At 40.6% G+C, this 16,210-nt stretch overlaps 1 protein-coding gene across 1 annotated transcript in view; it reads right to left on the reverse strand.

The window, feature by feature from the left end:
- The window catches only part of LOC107695111 (histone acetyltransferase p300-like), a 39,094-nt gene extending 27,553 nt beyond the window's left edge, over positions 1–11,541 (reverse strand). The window contains exons 1-10 of the mRNA XM_016494918.1: positions 11,391–11,541; positions 8,780–9,363; positions 7,085–7,246; positions 5,237–5,477; positions 5,038–5,151; positions 3,824–4,051; positions 3,314–3,419; positions 3,081–3,212; positions 1,348–1,465; positions 907–1,075 (exon numbers count right to left, since the gene is read on the reverse strand). Of these exons, the coding sequence (XP_016350404.1) occupies positions 907–1,075; positions 1,348–1,465; positions 3,081–3,212; positions 3,314–3,419; positions 3,824–4,051; positions 5,038–5,151; positions 5,237–5,477; positions 7,085–7,246; positions 8,780–9,363; positions 11,391–11,484 (1,948 nt within the window). The 5' untranslated portion in view covers positions 11,485–11,541. The remainder of the gene's footprint in view (positions 1–906; positions 1,076–1,347; positions 1,466–3,080; positions 3,213–3,313; positions 3,420–3,823; positions 4,052–5,037; positions 5,152–5,236; positions 5,478–7,084; positions 7,247–8,779; positions 9,364–11,390) is intronic.
- Between the last annotated feature and the right edge of the window lie 4,669 nt (positions 11,542–16,210).

A 16,210-nucleotide genomic window follows, 5' to 3' on the forward strand; every position in this document is an offset into this window, starting at 1 on the left:
TTTTCTCTTCCTCTTCTCTAAAGCAGGCAGCATGGCCCTGCCCCCTTTGCTGTGTGTTCCCAGAGGCGGGGTTTATGTAAAATTCTGGGTTCTTGACGTAACGGACCTGGGAAGTAACTCGTTGTAGTCCCTTACCAGTCGTTTTTGTAGGCATTAAACTGCCAGAATTTTAAAAGACGATATCTCCGTTTGCATTGAACTTTCAGCTTCATAACTTTGCAGATATTGTTTATGATCAAACAGCAACATTACACACTAACTAACATTAAAAAAGTGAAATCAACCACCCCTTTAAACCATTACTTCCAGCTAAAATACAAGTCATCTATCCATAATATTGCTTACTCCAGTGAAAAAGTAATCTCGTCTGAATCAGGAGAAAAATATGCGCAGATGTGCGCATATTAAATATGAGCACTGTTTACAAGTGAAAACAGTTCAAAACAGTTGATATTGGTGGATATTGGTGACATGTCAGTGCATTTTAATGTAAGGAAAACAGAGGATGGATTGTTTCACTGGAGGAAGTGCTATTATGGTCTTGAATTTTGGCTAGAAGGGACATTTTAAATTTAAAACGCATTAATGATGGATTTGGTTCTTACAAACACACAGCTTTTCACTTCTAAAGGCATTAACTGATGGACTGGAGTCATGTGGATTACTTGTGAATTATTGTGATGTTTTTATCAGCAGTTTGGACTCTAATTTTGACGGCACCCATTCACTACAGAGGATCCATTGGTGAGCAAGTGATGAAATGCTAAATTTCAACAAATCTGTTCCAATGAAGAAACTCATCTACAGCTTGGTTAGCCTATGGATCAGTACATTTTCAGTCAATTTTCATTTCTGGGTGAACAATTCCTTTAAGGCCAGTTTATGCAGGTGTGTATGTGTACGTACTAGGCGGCTGTGCCTGATTCATGCCAGCTGGTGCTTGAGGTAGAGCACTGTTGGGCATGCCAGGCTGAGCTGGCATCATACCCTGCTTCTGCAGTCTGGTTCTCCTCTTCTCCTCCAGCTCTTTCTGAATCTTATAAATCTTCTCCGCCAACAAGTGGTAATACTCCGCCTGGAAAAGTTAAACATTCACGAGGACTATCATTCTTACAATTCGTTTTAAACATGGTTCAAAGTGTTTTTCATGCAGCTTTTAGTGGAGACAGAAAAATTAATGGACGTATCACGCCTGGTTAGGACGAAGTTTTCCAGCACTCTGTCCAACGCTAGACTGTGACAGCTGCGTCATGGGTAAAATGTGACGAGTCAGGTGATTCTGTGGATTCACTTACATCTTTACCAAATATAATCCACAGACATGATACTGTGCAAGCGTTTTCTTACCCTGCTGTTGGCAGATTCGTACATGTCGCCCTCCACTTTGCGAGCATAAGCTACAAGGTTTTCCATCCGCCGATCCTTCAGTGCTGCAGGGTCTGGAGTGGGGAAGATAGCTTGCACACTACTCTCACACACACACACACACACAGAAAAAGACCCAAGTAACAGAGTGAATTCATGAAGTTAGACAGTACCATGTGTGATCCAGTTTTGTGTGATTACTAGATAAGGATTTTAAATAATTTTATGGAGAGCGAGTTCACAAGGAGCAATTTCAAATAAATCAGTGCTTTTTCAGTATCACTGACACCATGTCTATACCAGACGCGAGCAGCACGACAAAATACAACAGAACCCATTATAATCAGTGATGCGTCTACACTGGATGTGGTGCAGCGCGACACGACAAATCCCAGACAGTAAACTGATGCCTCGTTCCATTTATGACGTCCTAACACAAAGTTAAGTCGCTTTGTCACGTCCAGTGTAGACAGACATTAGCTGTTGCGGCACGACTCGACAACTGTTGCGTCTGGTGTAGATGCGGTGGTGAAACCCTATTATAGATTTTATTAACATTTTGAATTAACTTTTATTTTTGTATTTTCCATTTTTGTTAAAGTTTCAGTAATTTTGTAGTTTTTAGTTTTTGTTGTCTATACAGTTTTTCTGAATTTTTATTTCAGTTTAGTTTAGTTATTTTAGTATATCAACTTGAAATTGAGAAATGTGGCCTTGATAAGCTAGCTGAAATAAAATGGTTTCCTTTTGTATACTTTATTTCAGTTAACGTTTCTTTTATTTCATGTATAATTCATGACAGCAATGTAACTGACATGTTTAAGGCACATAAACATAGTAAGGACATCATTAAAATTGTCCATGTGACATCAGTGGCTCAACAGTAATTTTATGAAAGCTACAAGAATACTTTTTGTGCAAAAACAAAACTACAAAAATTAAAATTACAGTTGAACCACTGATATCACATTGACTATTTTAACAATGTCTTTACCACCTTTCTGGGTCTTGAATGTGTCAACTGCCTTGCTGTCTATGGAGGATCAGAGAGCTCTCAGATTTCATCAAAAATATCTTAATTTGAGTTCTGAAGATGAATAAAGGTCTTACAGGTTTGGAACGACATGAGGGTGAGTAATTAATGACAGAATGTTCATTGTTGGGTGAACTATCCCTTTAACTATAGATGCATTTGTACAAATGTACACTATCATTAAAAAATATAGTTTAAGAAATTAATATTTTTATTCAGCAAGGATGCATTAAACTGATCAAATATAACAGTAAAGACATTTATCATGTTACAGAAGAAATCTATTTCAAATAAATGCTGTGTTTTCACTGAATAGTAATGTGTATAAGTGATGTGTCAATATGCAGCAGACAGTGATTTGCAGCAGAGAAGCAACCTAAAGTTATTAATTTTCAATGAGAGTTGGTGCTTTCTGATGACGTGAGCAACAGTGACAGTTTTATCGGTCTTTGTGCGAATGAGCAGCGATGTGATTCGTCCGACAGCCAATGAGAGTGCATACTGTAATCCACCACCTATTTCAGCCATCAAGCAGGAACGTCTGCTACTAACTAGTAATTATTCAGTGTTGAAGCCACCTTCATTTTTATTAATTTATCATAAATGTAAAATTCCCAAAATTTGTACAATTTCTTATAATAGATGTATAAAATGACAGGCTGTGTGTTAGCATATCACTCACAGTTTGTGTACGAGGTGATTGCGGAGGTCCTGTGTGATGTCTTCATGCCAGTTCTTCCTCATTCCTGCAGAAGGAGGTGTGGCTGTTGCTGCAGAACCCACGTTACCAACACCAGAGCCATCATTCATCAGACTGCAAGAGAGAGACAAATCATCAAACATCAACATAAAGCTTTCACTGACCAATCCATTTAAACCAGGTCTGGTGCACTGAGCCGCAGTGATGTTTGGTACCTCTGAGGCGTCATGTTCCTGTGCAGCATGCTGTCAGGCAGCATTCCTGGATGCTGGCTTGTCATCGGAGTGCCAACTCCACCGTTCACTCCCATTGAATTCCCACCTGCTGGTGCACACAGTTTAAGATATTGTAGGCAAGACATGTTAAGGATGTACACTAGCTGACTAGTTTTTGCACTAACTGAAAAAACACTACATGTATGATTAATAACAAAAAAATCATAAAATTAAGGTTGAAGCACTGATGTCACATGGACTATTTTAATGATGTTCTTACTGCCTTTCTGGGTCTTGAACATGGTAGTACCATTGCTGTCTATGGGAGGGTCAGAGAGCTCTCGGATTTAATCAAAAGTACCTTAATTTGTGTTCAGAAGATAAACGAATGGGTTTGGAACGACATGAGGGTGAGTAATTAATGACAAAAAAAATTTTGTGAACTAACCCTTTAAATAACATTAGCGGACATACATGTAATTAGAGGCTACAACTTATGGAAACTCTCACCTATATTGTTGAGTGTCCTCATGCCGGGTTGAGCGGGTACAGAGGTCTGCTGATTCTGATTGGATGCCTGGTTGCCCTGGTAGGTGAGTCCAAGGGCGGCGTACGCCCTTTCAATGGAGCTTGGGTCAATCTGACTGGGTGAGTTTAAGTTTGGGGCTGAAGGCTGACCACCGGGTAATGACCCACCTAACGGACCACCCATGCCCATCCCAGCACCTCCCAGCAGAGCTAGAGAGAAGAATGGATGAAAGGATGAGAGATCGAACAACTCTTTAAATACTAGAATATGTTGATATAGTAGTATTTTAGTATAAAAGATGATAATGTCTTAAAGGGATAGTTCACCCAAAAATTTAAATTCTGTCATTAATTACTCACCCTCATGTCGTTCCAAACCTGTAAGACCTTCGTTCATCTTCGGAACACAAATTAAGATATTTTTGATGAATCCCGAGAGCTCTCTGACCCTCCCATAGACAGCAAGGATCCTTAAACGATCAAGGCTCAGAAACATAGCAAGGACATCTTTAAAATAATCCATGTGACATCAGTAGTTCATCCATAAACAACATATGCAACGTATGTACGCGGATACGTTGTTTTCGTTCAGATCAAAGCGTAAACAACGTAAACAGCGTATCTGCGTACGGTGCTGCTGACACAGAACAGCATACGCTGTTTACGTATGTGATACTCTCTAAAATGGCGCTAAAGTGTGACACGGAGGAGACGAATTGTTGAATAAAGCCGTTATTTTTGTTTTCTTTGCATACAAAAAGTATTCTCGTAGCTTCTTGTTTTCTTTGCGCACAAAAAGTATTCTTGTAGCTTTGTAAAATTACGGTTGAACCACTGATGTCACATGGATTACGTCCTTGCTACGTTTCTGGACCTTGATCGTGGTAGGACCCTTGCTGTCTATGGGAGGGTCAGAAAGCTCTCGGATTTCATCAAAAAAATCTTTTGTGTTCCAAAGATGAACGAAGGTCTTGCATGTTTGGAACGACATGAGGGTGAGTAATTAATGACAGAATTTTCATTTTTGGGTGAACTATCCCTTTAAGGAAAGTCAATGGAATCCAATTTTATTTTATGGGCGAAAACAGATGAAACATTCTTCTAAATATCTTCTTTTGTGTTGAACAGAAGAAAGGAAGTCACACAGATTTTGAACGACATCAGGATGAGTAGCATGTGTGCATATTAAAACTCACACTGCTGGTTTCTTTTGTCTCCAGCGCTTTTAAGCGGCAGACAGACGGGACAGTCATGCCGTGTGCAGTTCTTCCAGTGAGAGATGATCTGCCTGGAGGACGCGCAGTGACCCACTGCAGAGAAACACAAGCATTGTTTATTTGTGGGAAAATAAAATACGATTGAAAGAATATGAACTGGTGGCAAGGCAACGCTCACCCTGGCAGGATTTTCCGGCCTGACAGTGCGTCATGTGATTAAGGACATTCTTCATGGTTCTGCAGTGGGGCAGGCTGCACTGGCGGACCTCTCCGTTGGCCTGCTCTCTGCGATGGCACTTGTGAGCGTGCAGTAACAGCACCAGCTGCTGCTGAATGAGTTTACGCTTCTCCAGGTCCGCTGCAGGGGGCGCCGCCGCCCCACCTGGGCCCGATACGCCACCCACCACACCTGAGCTCTGCTAGACACAGACAGAAAGAGGGTTTTCAAGGGACAGGATTTCATCTTCCTGCTGCTGCAGTGTTAAGAAACACAGACTTAGCTCAAAAAAATGGGATCGGTAAGTTTTTTTTTTCAATTTTTTTAGAAAGAAGTCTCTTATGTTGACTAAGGCTGCATTTGTTTGATCAAAAATAAAGTAGAAACAATAATATTGTGAAATGTTATTACAATTTAAACTGTTTTCTATTTTAAAATGTAATTTATTCCTGTCATAAAAAGCTGAATTTTCAGCATCATTACTCCAGTCTTCAGTGTCACATGATCCTTCAGAAATCATTCTAATATGATTATCAATGTTGAAAACGGTTGTGTTGATTAATATTTTTGTGAAAACTATGATCTAAATGCAAAACCTGCAGACCTTTTTCCATATTTTAAGATTCTGAATGTTTAGATTCTGCAGAATAGTTTTAATATGGTAAAATGTGTTACTGAGAATACTGCAATTGTACTTGTAACAAGAAAAACAAATCAAACAAATTAGCCAGAAATTATTTATATACATTTTATTTAAATAACATTTATTCAAAACTAGGGATGTACCAAAATTGTGGCTGTCAAAAATGGTCGGAAGTATCTGCAACTTTAACAGATCTTTAACTGTAACTTTGATATGGATTCATTTAAGCATGACATTATGAATTATTATTTTACTAAGAAGACTAAGAAGATTACACACTAGTCTATGACGTTCTGTATTATAAATAGTGCGAGTAGTGCGTTCACACTGAAAATTCCAAAAAGAAAAAGTGCACTTTAAATACCCGGATGATGCACTTAAATAACCGAAAAAACGAAGTGTGGAATGATGGACACTTCATGCATTCAACTGTCTCAGCTTTAATTACGTAGAGAAGGGGGAGGGGCTATCAGACTGATTATGAATGACAAAAATAACCTTATATAATTAATACACTACATGGTTGAGTACATAGTGTATAAGTGCATAGTGTATCATTTGGGACGCAGCTCTTGTCCATGCAAATACAACTTTTATTGCATAAAAATCAACTTGAGAGTGTTAAGTATGTGTAAGTATGTCAGTAAAGCAAGAGCTGTGTCTTAAAGTTTATTCTAAAAATATGTCATTTTTCAATTAAATGTGGGACTATTTTAGATAAAAGGTCACACTAACCTATGTAAGCTGGCGTAATTGCTTATATACACATTAACTATGAAGAGAAAAAAAGAAAAAGCACTTTGATTTTGTCTTTTAGTTTAGTGAGTCAAATTTCCATTGCAGTGCATCACTGTTCAAAGCATTTTCAAGACTAAAACTAACTGAAAATGGGGGTAGTGATGTGTGGAATTTCACAAATAATGGCCTCTCAAATTGTTCACAAATCTGGGGAAACAAATTTTGTGACTACGTAGAAATAATCAATCAACAAGTTCAGTGTCTGTGGGATGAACCACTGGCTGAGGTCTGAGGGGAAATGATAACTGAAGGCTCTTGGTGATAAGAGAGTAAGAGTAAGAGATGGAATTAAATCTCCTCAGTCAGAGAGGGTCAGGGAATGTGTGTGGATGTGGTTTGCTGTGACAATTTCTGTACAGTTCTCTCACCATGCCACCCATGTTCTGCCCATGCTGAGGTTTCTTGTCCATGTTGAACTGGTTAATGCTGTTGGGTTGTCCCGCTTTGTTTTGGAGCTGAGGCCCAAGGGACTGTCCTCCGCACTGACCATATGAACTACTGTAGGGGCCTGGAGCACCCATCATTCCCATCTGAGGAACAAAAAAGAAGAAAAAAAACTATCAAGAATGAAAATGAGCTAGTATATCAGTCTCAAAGGTTTCAGTTATGACAGAATCTGATCCATCATCCTGGGCAGAATCATAAACCATCAAAGATGAGCTGACAAAACTGAGAATGCTAACAGCAAAACATCAATAGATGAGAAACAATCATTCAGCCTGTTTGACACTCACGTTCCCATTGTTTACTCATTGCATACGCATAATGTTAGTGACAATGCGGTATCAATTCTGCAAAATAACCCTCAAAACAGCAGCTTGAAATCTAGAAGAACCCAGCAAAACAAAACAAAAAAATAAAATGTCATTCCCTCTTTTTTTCTGCCCATTTCCTGCAGTCCAGGTTGTGCAATCGCCTGTGAATCAACAAAATGGTGCGCACAGTTCCTCGTATGAGGGAGTAGAGAAGGTTGTTCAAACTGAGCTCTGTTTCAGTGTGAAGGATCACATCACATTCAAACCAAAGAAACACCACAAGAGATTTCTTTCACTTGAATATTCTATTTCACTACCTGATTTCTAACAACAGTCTTACAAGACCAAAAAATTAACAAAGGGTCGTGTTTTTAAAGGAGGAGAATACAGTGCTGTCACAAGAACATAAGTAATCAGGTTTGTCTATTCGGATGATGAAAACCAGAATTTTTCAAATTTAGATTTTAAATCAAGCAAACAACGATAAACACAACATGAGTCACTACTTTTTTTTTTCAGGTTATAACGTTTGAAAATTAGACAACTTGGCCTTTTAAAAGTCATAAATCCTGAGAACTACTTGTTTGACCTTTAAAATTTAGGTTCTCTCTAAAGCAACTCAACCATAAAGTTTGGGTCTGGGACTGATAGGTGTGTGACAGCAACAGAACATGGCGCTTTTTGTTGTTATTGTACTTTTTGCTCCATAAAATAGTTCGACAACTGTTGAAACAGGAAGTTGGGACAGAAAGGCTTAAAAGGGCTTGCACTTTTTGTATTAAAAATAATAATATTAATAATAATTAATTAAGTCAATGGTCTTTATTTATTGATTTCATTGGGTCTCTGTCAATTTTTCAATTTGTCTAATGAAAAGCAACACTTATGTTTGTAAAAAAAAATTATATTAAATTTTATATATTATATAATTTTTATATAATAATAAAAATGTAATATTTATTGTAATTAATAATTAGATCAAAATTTAATATCTATAATAAAAAATAAATAATATATAGCATCTATAATAAATAAAATATATATAAATATTACATAAAATTTTATACGTTTGAGTCTCTTATGCTCACCAAGGCTGCATTTATTTGATCATACATACAGTGAAAACAGTAATATTGTGAAATATTACCATTTTAAATTTAAACTCTTTCACTCAAAGACACACCAGTTCATAGATGTATAATGAAATATAAAACAGATTGAAGTCAACCTTAAAGCTTGAAGCAAAACCATTTTGCATGCAGTTTATTGGTTGCACACAGAATTATTATATTGATTTGTTCACGTTACCTTGTTCACTGCTCCTGGTTGCTGCGGTCTCATTGCTGCCTGTGCCATCTGCTGCCCTGCGTTCTGCTGCTGCAGAGCATCGGGCAGCATGTTCCCATTACCAACCATGCCCGCATTCATGTTCACATTGGCGTAGCCCATTCTAGGCGCACCATTCATCATCTGCCCTCCCATCATGCCCTGCGGCTGTCCGTTCCCTTTCTGGGCGCCCATCATGCCCCGGTTCAGTCCCGCCACCATGCCAGGCTGCGGCATCATGCCAGGCTGCTGCTGTTGTGGGCCACCCAGTCCCTGAGTAACCAGGTTACCACTCAGACCTCCCATCATCCCCAAGGAGGGCGCGTTACCGGGGTTGCTGGTGGCCGTGGAGGTGGATGGAGGGGCGCCAGGGCGGAGGAGCTCAGACAGGTGCTTGTGTTTGGCCGCTGTGTCCTGGCCCGAGCCGCCCAGAGGGCCCAACATCCCTCCTCCACCCAGAGTGGTGTGCAACTGGCCGGGGTCCATCCCGTTAGGAAAGCCCAGGTCGGAGGAGTTAATGAGCTCGTCCGGGAGGTCATGCTCCAGGTCAAACAGGGAGCCAAAATCTGAAAGAAAGGGGGAAAAGAGACTTTAATAAGGTTGTTGCTCACAGAAAAATCACTCATAATGAGATACATCAGAGAATAATTATAGTATATGCCCAAAAAATGAGACAGGTCCAGCAAAGCTACAGCAAAAGAAACCATATTTGTTCTTAGACAGAATTTAATCTGATGAGATAAAGTAATAAGTGGACAACACATCTGTAATTTCAATACACCGGGAGGTTAGTTGGCCTGGACAATACATGGGTTGATCCATCAATCTACAGCAAGAAATCTAGACAAATTGACCAAAGCGCGACTGAACGAATCTCATGCAACAGTTTACTGCAGCTCCCATGATGAGAGAGCGACTGAGATTATCGGCTCACAGGAGAACAGTATGCAGTAGAGCCGGTGTGCATGTCCTAATGGTTCATACTAATAAAAAACACATGGCATGGCATAACAATGGACAAGTGGTGGGACAAAATGGGGGCCTTTTCCTACATAATGGCAGATCCTGATAGCAGCAACGCACCAACGACTGATAAATGCAACATACTCGAAATATGAAGCAAGGGAATTTTTAAATGCAGTCTTCACATTAATGATTAGATCGATATATCAGCAAAGCAATTAATCAGACAATATTTGGATTTGAATTTGAGATTATGGCCATAGACCAACAACCAAAACATGCTTGGCTGATTTACACAAGTGTTTTTCACACTTTTATCTCTTTTAAAGTCTACATACAACCTTTTTTTGTGGATACCTGAGAGTTTTTATTTCATTTTATATTTTTTTAATGCATGTAAATTTTCAAGAGACGCAAATTAGAAAAGTGACAGCATTTAGCCAATTTTATGATCAATTTTTGTCATGTTTTTTTTCCCCATCTATAGAATATTAAAAAAAAAAAAACATTTTTACTTTGACTTCAATATTCTAAATATTAAAATAACCATATTATGCCCAGTTCATGGGTTGATCTTTAGGTAATTGCAGATAGTGTGCAGTAAAAATAAAAACGGGATTTAGTTTAAAGTATTAGTTGTACAAACAATTTAATTTCTTATTGCCTAGATGACAACACAAACAGTGGCACAACTTACCCCAGTTTCCCCAAACTTGTTTTTAGTTATCAAAAGCTTTTTTTTTTTATGAAATAACTATTGTATGAAATACAATGCTGATTAAAATTAATCTTATTTGCTATTATGAAATTATACATACATATAAATAGATTATACATAAGCATAAGTCACTATCTGCTCTGTTGATCTATCAGCCATTTAAAAACCTGCACTGGTGAACCACTAGAGTTCAGGCAATATGACCTGACTTCCACTTCTACACATGCTGTAAAAGAGCTGTATAAACCAGCCTAGAATCGTTTGCAGGATTTAGGCTGGATTTAGAAGGGTCTTGGACACTTTTCATCTGGTCTAACAGGAAGACCAGCAAACCACCTTAAGCTAGTTAAACTACAGAGTAACCACACAGATGAAGTAGTGTTGATCAGAAACTTAGACACTGGTTTGTCAACTATTTAGTACGCACTACATGTAAACCAACTTGAAAAGAAAGACCTCTGGATTCTCAAAGTGCTCTACACTTCACTCCCAACCGACGTGATTTATAACATGTTCCTGTCGAGTATTCCTTTTCCTGACAAGCTCAAAATGCATCACCTCATAAACCTTTGACACCAACCCCTGCTCTCGACATCTCATAACGACGAACAAAGCGAAAAGTTTGTGTAACGCACACCCGGAAAAACAATGCATACTATTTTGCACACTCAGATGACCACGCACAAACAGTATTGTAACACACCTCATCAACTTCAAATGAAAACACGGAGCAAATTAGCCTGCTAGCTATCCCTGCTAAGTTATTTAAATACCAGGGAACGATGCAAACAAACAGATACAACAAAAGAAAGCTCTTGGGAACACACGTCGAGCGTCTTTTTTTCATACATGCAGGCGAACAGCGGCAGACTCGCCGCCGCACACCGCAGCGCGTGAAACATTATTATTTACCGTTTCCATCGCTCGCGGAGACCGACAGAGCCGGAGAAGACAATTTAGGCCTCTTAGCTGAAGGCGGGCCGGATTCCAGCACATTATCGGCCATAGTTTTCCTCCGGTTTAGTGTTAAAGCATATATCCCGCGTAGGAAAACTCTTCCTGTGCAGCCGATGTGCAAATGAAATCTCTCCTCGTTCACGAGCACCGGACGGATTCCCGTTTCCCTTTCATGGGACGACACATGCATGCAATGCAATGCAATGCAATGCAAAGCAAAGCTTCAATGTTCAGTCCACCTTTAAAGCTCCCTTTTAAGAATTTCTAGTCTTTAGTTCCTCAAAGTATAAAGCATATATCCCGCGTAGGATAGCCCTTCCTGTGCAGCCGATGTGCAAATGAAATCTCTCCTCGTTCACGAGCACCGGACGGATTCCCGTTTCCCTTTCATGGGACGACACATGCATGCAATGCAATGCAATGCAATGCAAAGCAAAGCTTCAATGTTCAGTCCACCTTTAAAGCTCCCTTTTAAGAATTTCTAGTCTTTAGTTCCTCAAAGTATATTTCCGAATGGAGGAGGTGAAGGGAGGGACAGACGGTCATGCAAGCTCGCCGCAAACTCACGTAGCCTCCTCGGCGACTGAGCAATTTTCCCGAGATTTATCCTCGTTGCTTGCATCCGTCTTTTCCGCCATTGTCGGCGGCGAGCTGAAGTGTTAGGGTTTTTTTTTTTTAAGGCGTTGTGTACGAGAAACCGAACTCGCTCCGGTGCGGCTTCATGCAATGCTTATGAGCAAACGCTATGATTCAGAATCTTGTCCGTCTTTGCATTGTAGCATGTGCAATTCTCAGCCTGCATCACTTTATTTAGAAGATTGCAAGTCCATCGTGCTCCTTAAAATTGACACAGATGTTTGAATCTCCTTCATCAATGTCTTTATTTCCTCCCAAGTAACTAAGATGAATGGAGAGAACAAATAAATACTGGAAATATCATTAAACAGTCATATGCATGTAAAAGTTTCCTTTCATCCTTAATAAGACCGTACTCGTTGCAGAATAAATAACGCGATGAATGTGCATCCAACTTCAGTTTGCATGCACAAGCTACCACTTTAGATGATTCCAAACAACTTGCATATTTCAGTGTCCATGTCTTAGCATTTTGCAACAACACTTAAAAGTGACAAGTCAAATGGTTTATTGTGCATTCGCATCTGAATATGGCTCGTGCGCCCTCTGTGTGAACGTGTCCACTGCACGAGTTAAAAGTGTTTGCAGAAAACCTCTGACCATCGCTTCACGAGACCACCCTGCACTGCGCACAGCTCGTGCATGCAAAGAAATGCTTTCAAAAGTGTCCGTTTAATGGACAGAACATGCATGCAATCGGTCTGAAGTGCAAGATGTTGTCTCGCAGTCCGCTGTGCTCGAGCTAAAGAATGGGAATCAAGTGAAGTTGGTCAATGCATATGCGTGTATTTCAATGCACTGACACGTCAAGCAAATAAGAATAATTTGTCACTGCACGAAGAGCCGTGCGGAGCATTAAGAAAGAGCGAGAGGAACAGCCAGTAGTGGGTCGAAAACAGAACCGAACCGAGCTTGGCTTCAATAATATTTCGGGTCTGAAGCATCTGCCGATCCGGGTGATATTGCCAGCTGCACCCCCCAAAATCTGGGGGTCCTCAACCCCCTTTCATAGGCTTTGTGATGCCGTGAACCCCCCTGCGCGTTCATCCCTTTTAAATTTCTCCCTTCTCTTGCACAGTTCCTGCAATTTTCCCCACTTTCGCCGTCGTCCGCCAGCAACCGGCGATGTAATTTCACAGATATTCCCACTTCGTGACGCTGTTATTTTCCTTTTCCCCTGACGAGCTTTCCTTCGTTTAAATGTATTGCCCTCTTCCGCCTCTCTGCTTCGTTTAAAAAAAGAACAGCAAAAGAAAGGAAAACCCAGTCTGCTCTTTGATTTGCACACTGGAGAATCTATAATCTCCCTCCGTCGCCTCCGCTAATCGCCGGCTTGTGTTTTATCCGGTCTGGATCCGCGAACCGGAGCCGGCGGCGCTCAGAGTCGCAGTGTTCGGCGCTCGAGTGGCTTTTTTTCGGTCGCTCCTGCCTCCTTCACTCTCTCCGCACAAACAAAATGGCGGCTTGTTGTTTCTACTCCTCTGGCTGGGGGAGGGAAGGTTGGAGGTGCGGTAACATTAGTAAAGGGGGGTGGAGGGGTAGATGGCGATCGGGATTTCCCGGACAGCGCTGTTTCCGTACTGTTTCGGAGTTGCTACTGGGGTCCAGCATCATCATCAGATGATGGAGTCACTAGTAGTGAGATAATGCCCACCTTGTGACTTATCGGTTTGCAAAATATTGCCTCGCTTGGCTTCGCTATAGCTGGAGGGACAGTCAGCCTCCTCGGAGAAACCCAGGGGTCAAGTGCCCTATTGAAGTGCAATGGTGATAGAGGCCAGAACAAACGGTGATGTTTTTTCAGACCTCGTACTCAAAGAGTCGTCTCAGTTCCTCAAAGCCTAGCAAGCTGCCAAACTACAGAGTATTTTTGGACATTATAGGCATGTTCGTTAAGCTCAGTTTAACGTTGCTTAACTAGGCATTTTTTGGGCATAACCGCATTGGGAATCAACTCGTTTGAGAGATTGGGTCTCAAAAGCCTGTTGAGAAAAAACACCAGCCTAAAATGTTTGGCTAGTTTTAGCTGGTCTTCCAGCCTGGTCATATCTAGTTTGCAGGCTTTGACCACTTCTTTAGCTAGTCAGGCTGGAAGACCTGCTATGCGCAGTTTAAACCAGCTAAGACCAGCTAACCAGCATAGGCTGGATTTAGCAGTTTTTTCCAGCAGTGAACCTAGAAAACTGACTATGTAGGCAGCATTTTTTGGGCATCATAAATATGTTCAGAGTGAATTCAGCTATAGAAGCTCCAAAACCTAGTGCATCCAGTATTTCTGGATATGCACATTAAGAGTCTGCTCAGATCAAAAACGTAGCTAGACAGCAACTGGCAACAACGTAACTGAGCATAACCATAGTGCAAGTCATCTCAGCTAAGAGATTGTTTCTCAAAACGTAGGGAACTGAATATGTGGCCAGCACTTTGGACATCATACACGTCTTCAGAGTGAATTCAGCTAAAGAAACTCCAAAACCTATGAGCTGCCTTCTTAGACAGCATTTCTGGATGTCGTATGAGCTTTAAGAGTCAATTCTGCTCAAAAACCTCAAGTTGCTTTCCGAGACAGGATTTTTGGGCCTAAGCGGACAGCAAGTGATCTCAGCTGAGAGATGGCATCTCAAAACCCAGTCAGCTACCTAGGCCTACCTTTTGGGTGTCTTCAGTGTATTCTGAATGAGCTCATGTCAAAAAACTCCAAACCTAGGGACTTGTCAACTTGGGACTTGATTTTTTGGCATCATAAGCATATTCAGCTCAAAAACTCTGAAACCTAGTGAGCTGCCTATCTAGAAATCATTTTTGGATATCATGGACACCTTCATAGTCAGCTAAAAAACTTTGCTTAACTAGACAACACGTCTGCTCAAAATATAGGGAGCTGATCATGTAGCTAGCATCCTTGGGAATCATTAGCATGTTCAGTGGCCTAGCTAGACAGCATTTCTGGGCCTCACTGGCATGTTCAAAGTCAGCTCACATAAAAAAGGGCATAAATGCATTGCAAGTCATCTTAGCTGAGAAATTGTCTCAAAATCTAGAGAGTTGCCAACCCACTAGACTTACTCTTTGGTAGTAATTTGCATGTTCTGAGTGAGCTCTGCTTTACAAAAACTCAGAATCCCACCCAAGTTTAGCCACATGTTGCATCATTTTCAAAAACTCCAAAAACCAGTGAGCTGCCTACCTAGATGGCATTTCGAGCCTCGTAAATGCATTCAAAACCACTTCTGTTCAAAAACCTATCCAGCATTGAGCTGCTTCAGAGCATCATCAAGCTCACCTAGACAGTACTTTTGGATATTAAACAAGCTCAGCTGACTCAGAACATGCTTATACATAATTTTTAAATATATTGTGTAGTTTTCTTTAGTTTTTGGTGATGTTGGTACCATCTCCAGTTTCGAACTCACATCTGCTTGGGATTGAACCTGCAACATATGAGTTATCAGATTCACACAAATACAGCAGCCCAACACACAAAACAAATTCTGATGTTCTTAAAGGGGTCATATGATGCGATTTCAATTTTTCCTTTCTCTTTGGAGTGTTACAAGCTCTTGGTGCATAAAGAAGATCTGTAAAGTTGCAAAGACTAAAGTCTCAAATCCAAAGAGATATTCTTTATAAAAGTTAAGAGTCAACCACGCCTACCTAAAACGGCTCATTCTAACACGCCCTCACATATCTACGTCACGATGTGGGAAGATTTGCATAACGCCGCCCAAATGTTCACGCAAAGGCGGCGTAACTTTTATTCTCGCTGTTTGCCGCAAGCCCGTCGGACGCTCCTTCGTCGAATCCGCCGGCCGTGCCGTTTCAAGCCCGCCCGCCTCCGCTCACTCTAGCCCGCCGTGTTTCGTTGTGAAAGCGAAACTACTTTGTTTGGCCTTCCAAAAGAGGACACGACTAGAAATCAGTGGTTAAGTTGTATTTACAACACTGTTCCAGAACAGTTCAACCCAAATATTCAGATGTGTGCAGCGCATTTTATGGAGGACTGTTTCCTGATCCTGGTAGAGTAGACTACAATGCCGGCTGTTCTGACTCACAGACTGTAAGTACGTTTTTTATATTTAAAGAATTTGCCACTGACGATTCAAACGCGAGTTTTGAACAGTTAAGAGTAGCACTTGTTG

The sequence above is a fragment of the Sinocyclocheilus anshuiensis genome, unplaced genomic scaffold, assembly GCF_001515605.1.
Source record: "Sinocyclocheilus anshuiensis isolate Anshui unplaced genomic scaffold, SAMN03320099.WGS_v1.1 scaffold434, whole genome shotgun sequence".
In the NCBI taxonomy this organism is placed as follows: Eukaryota; Metazoa; Chordata; class Actinopteri; order Cypriniformes; family Cyprinidae; genus Sinocyclocheilus; species Sinocyclocheilus anshuiensis.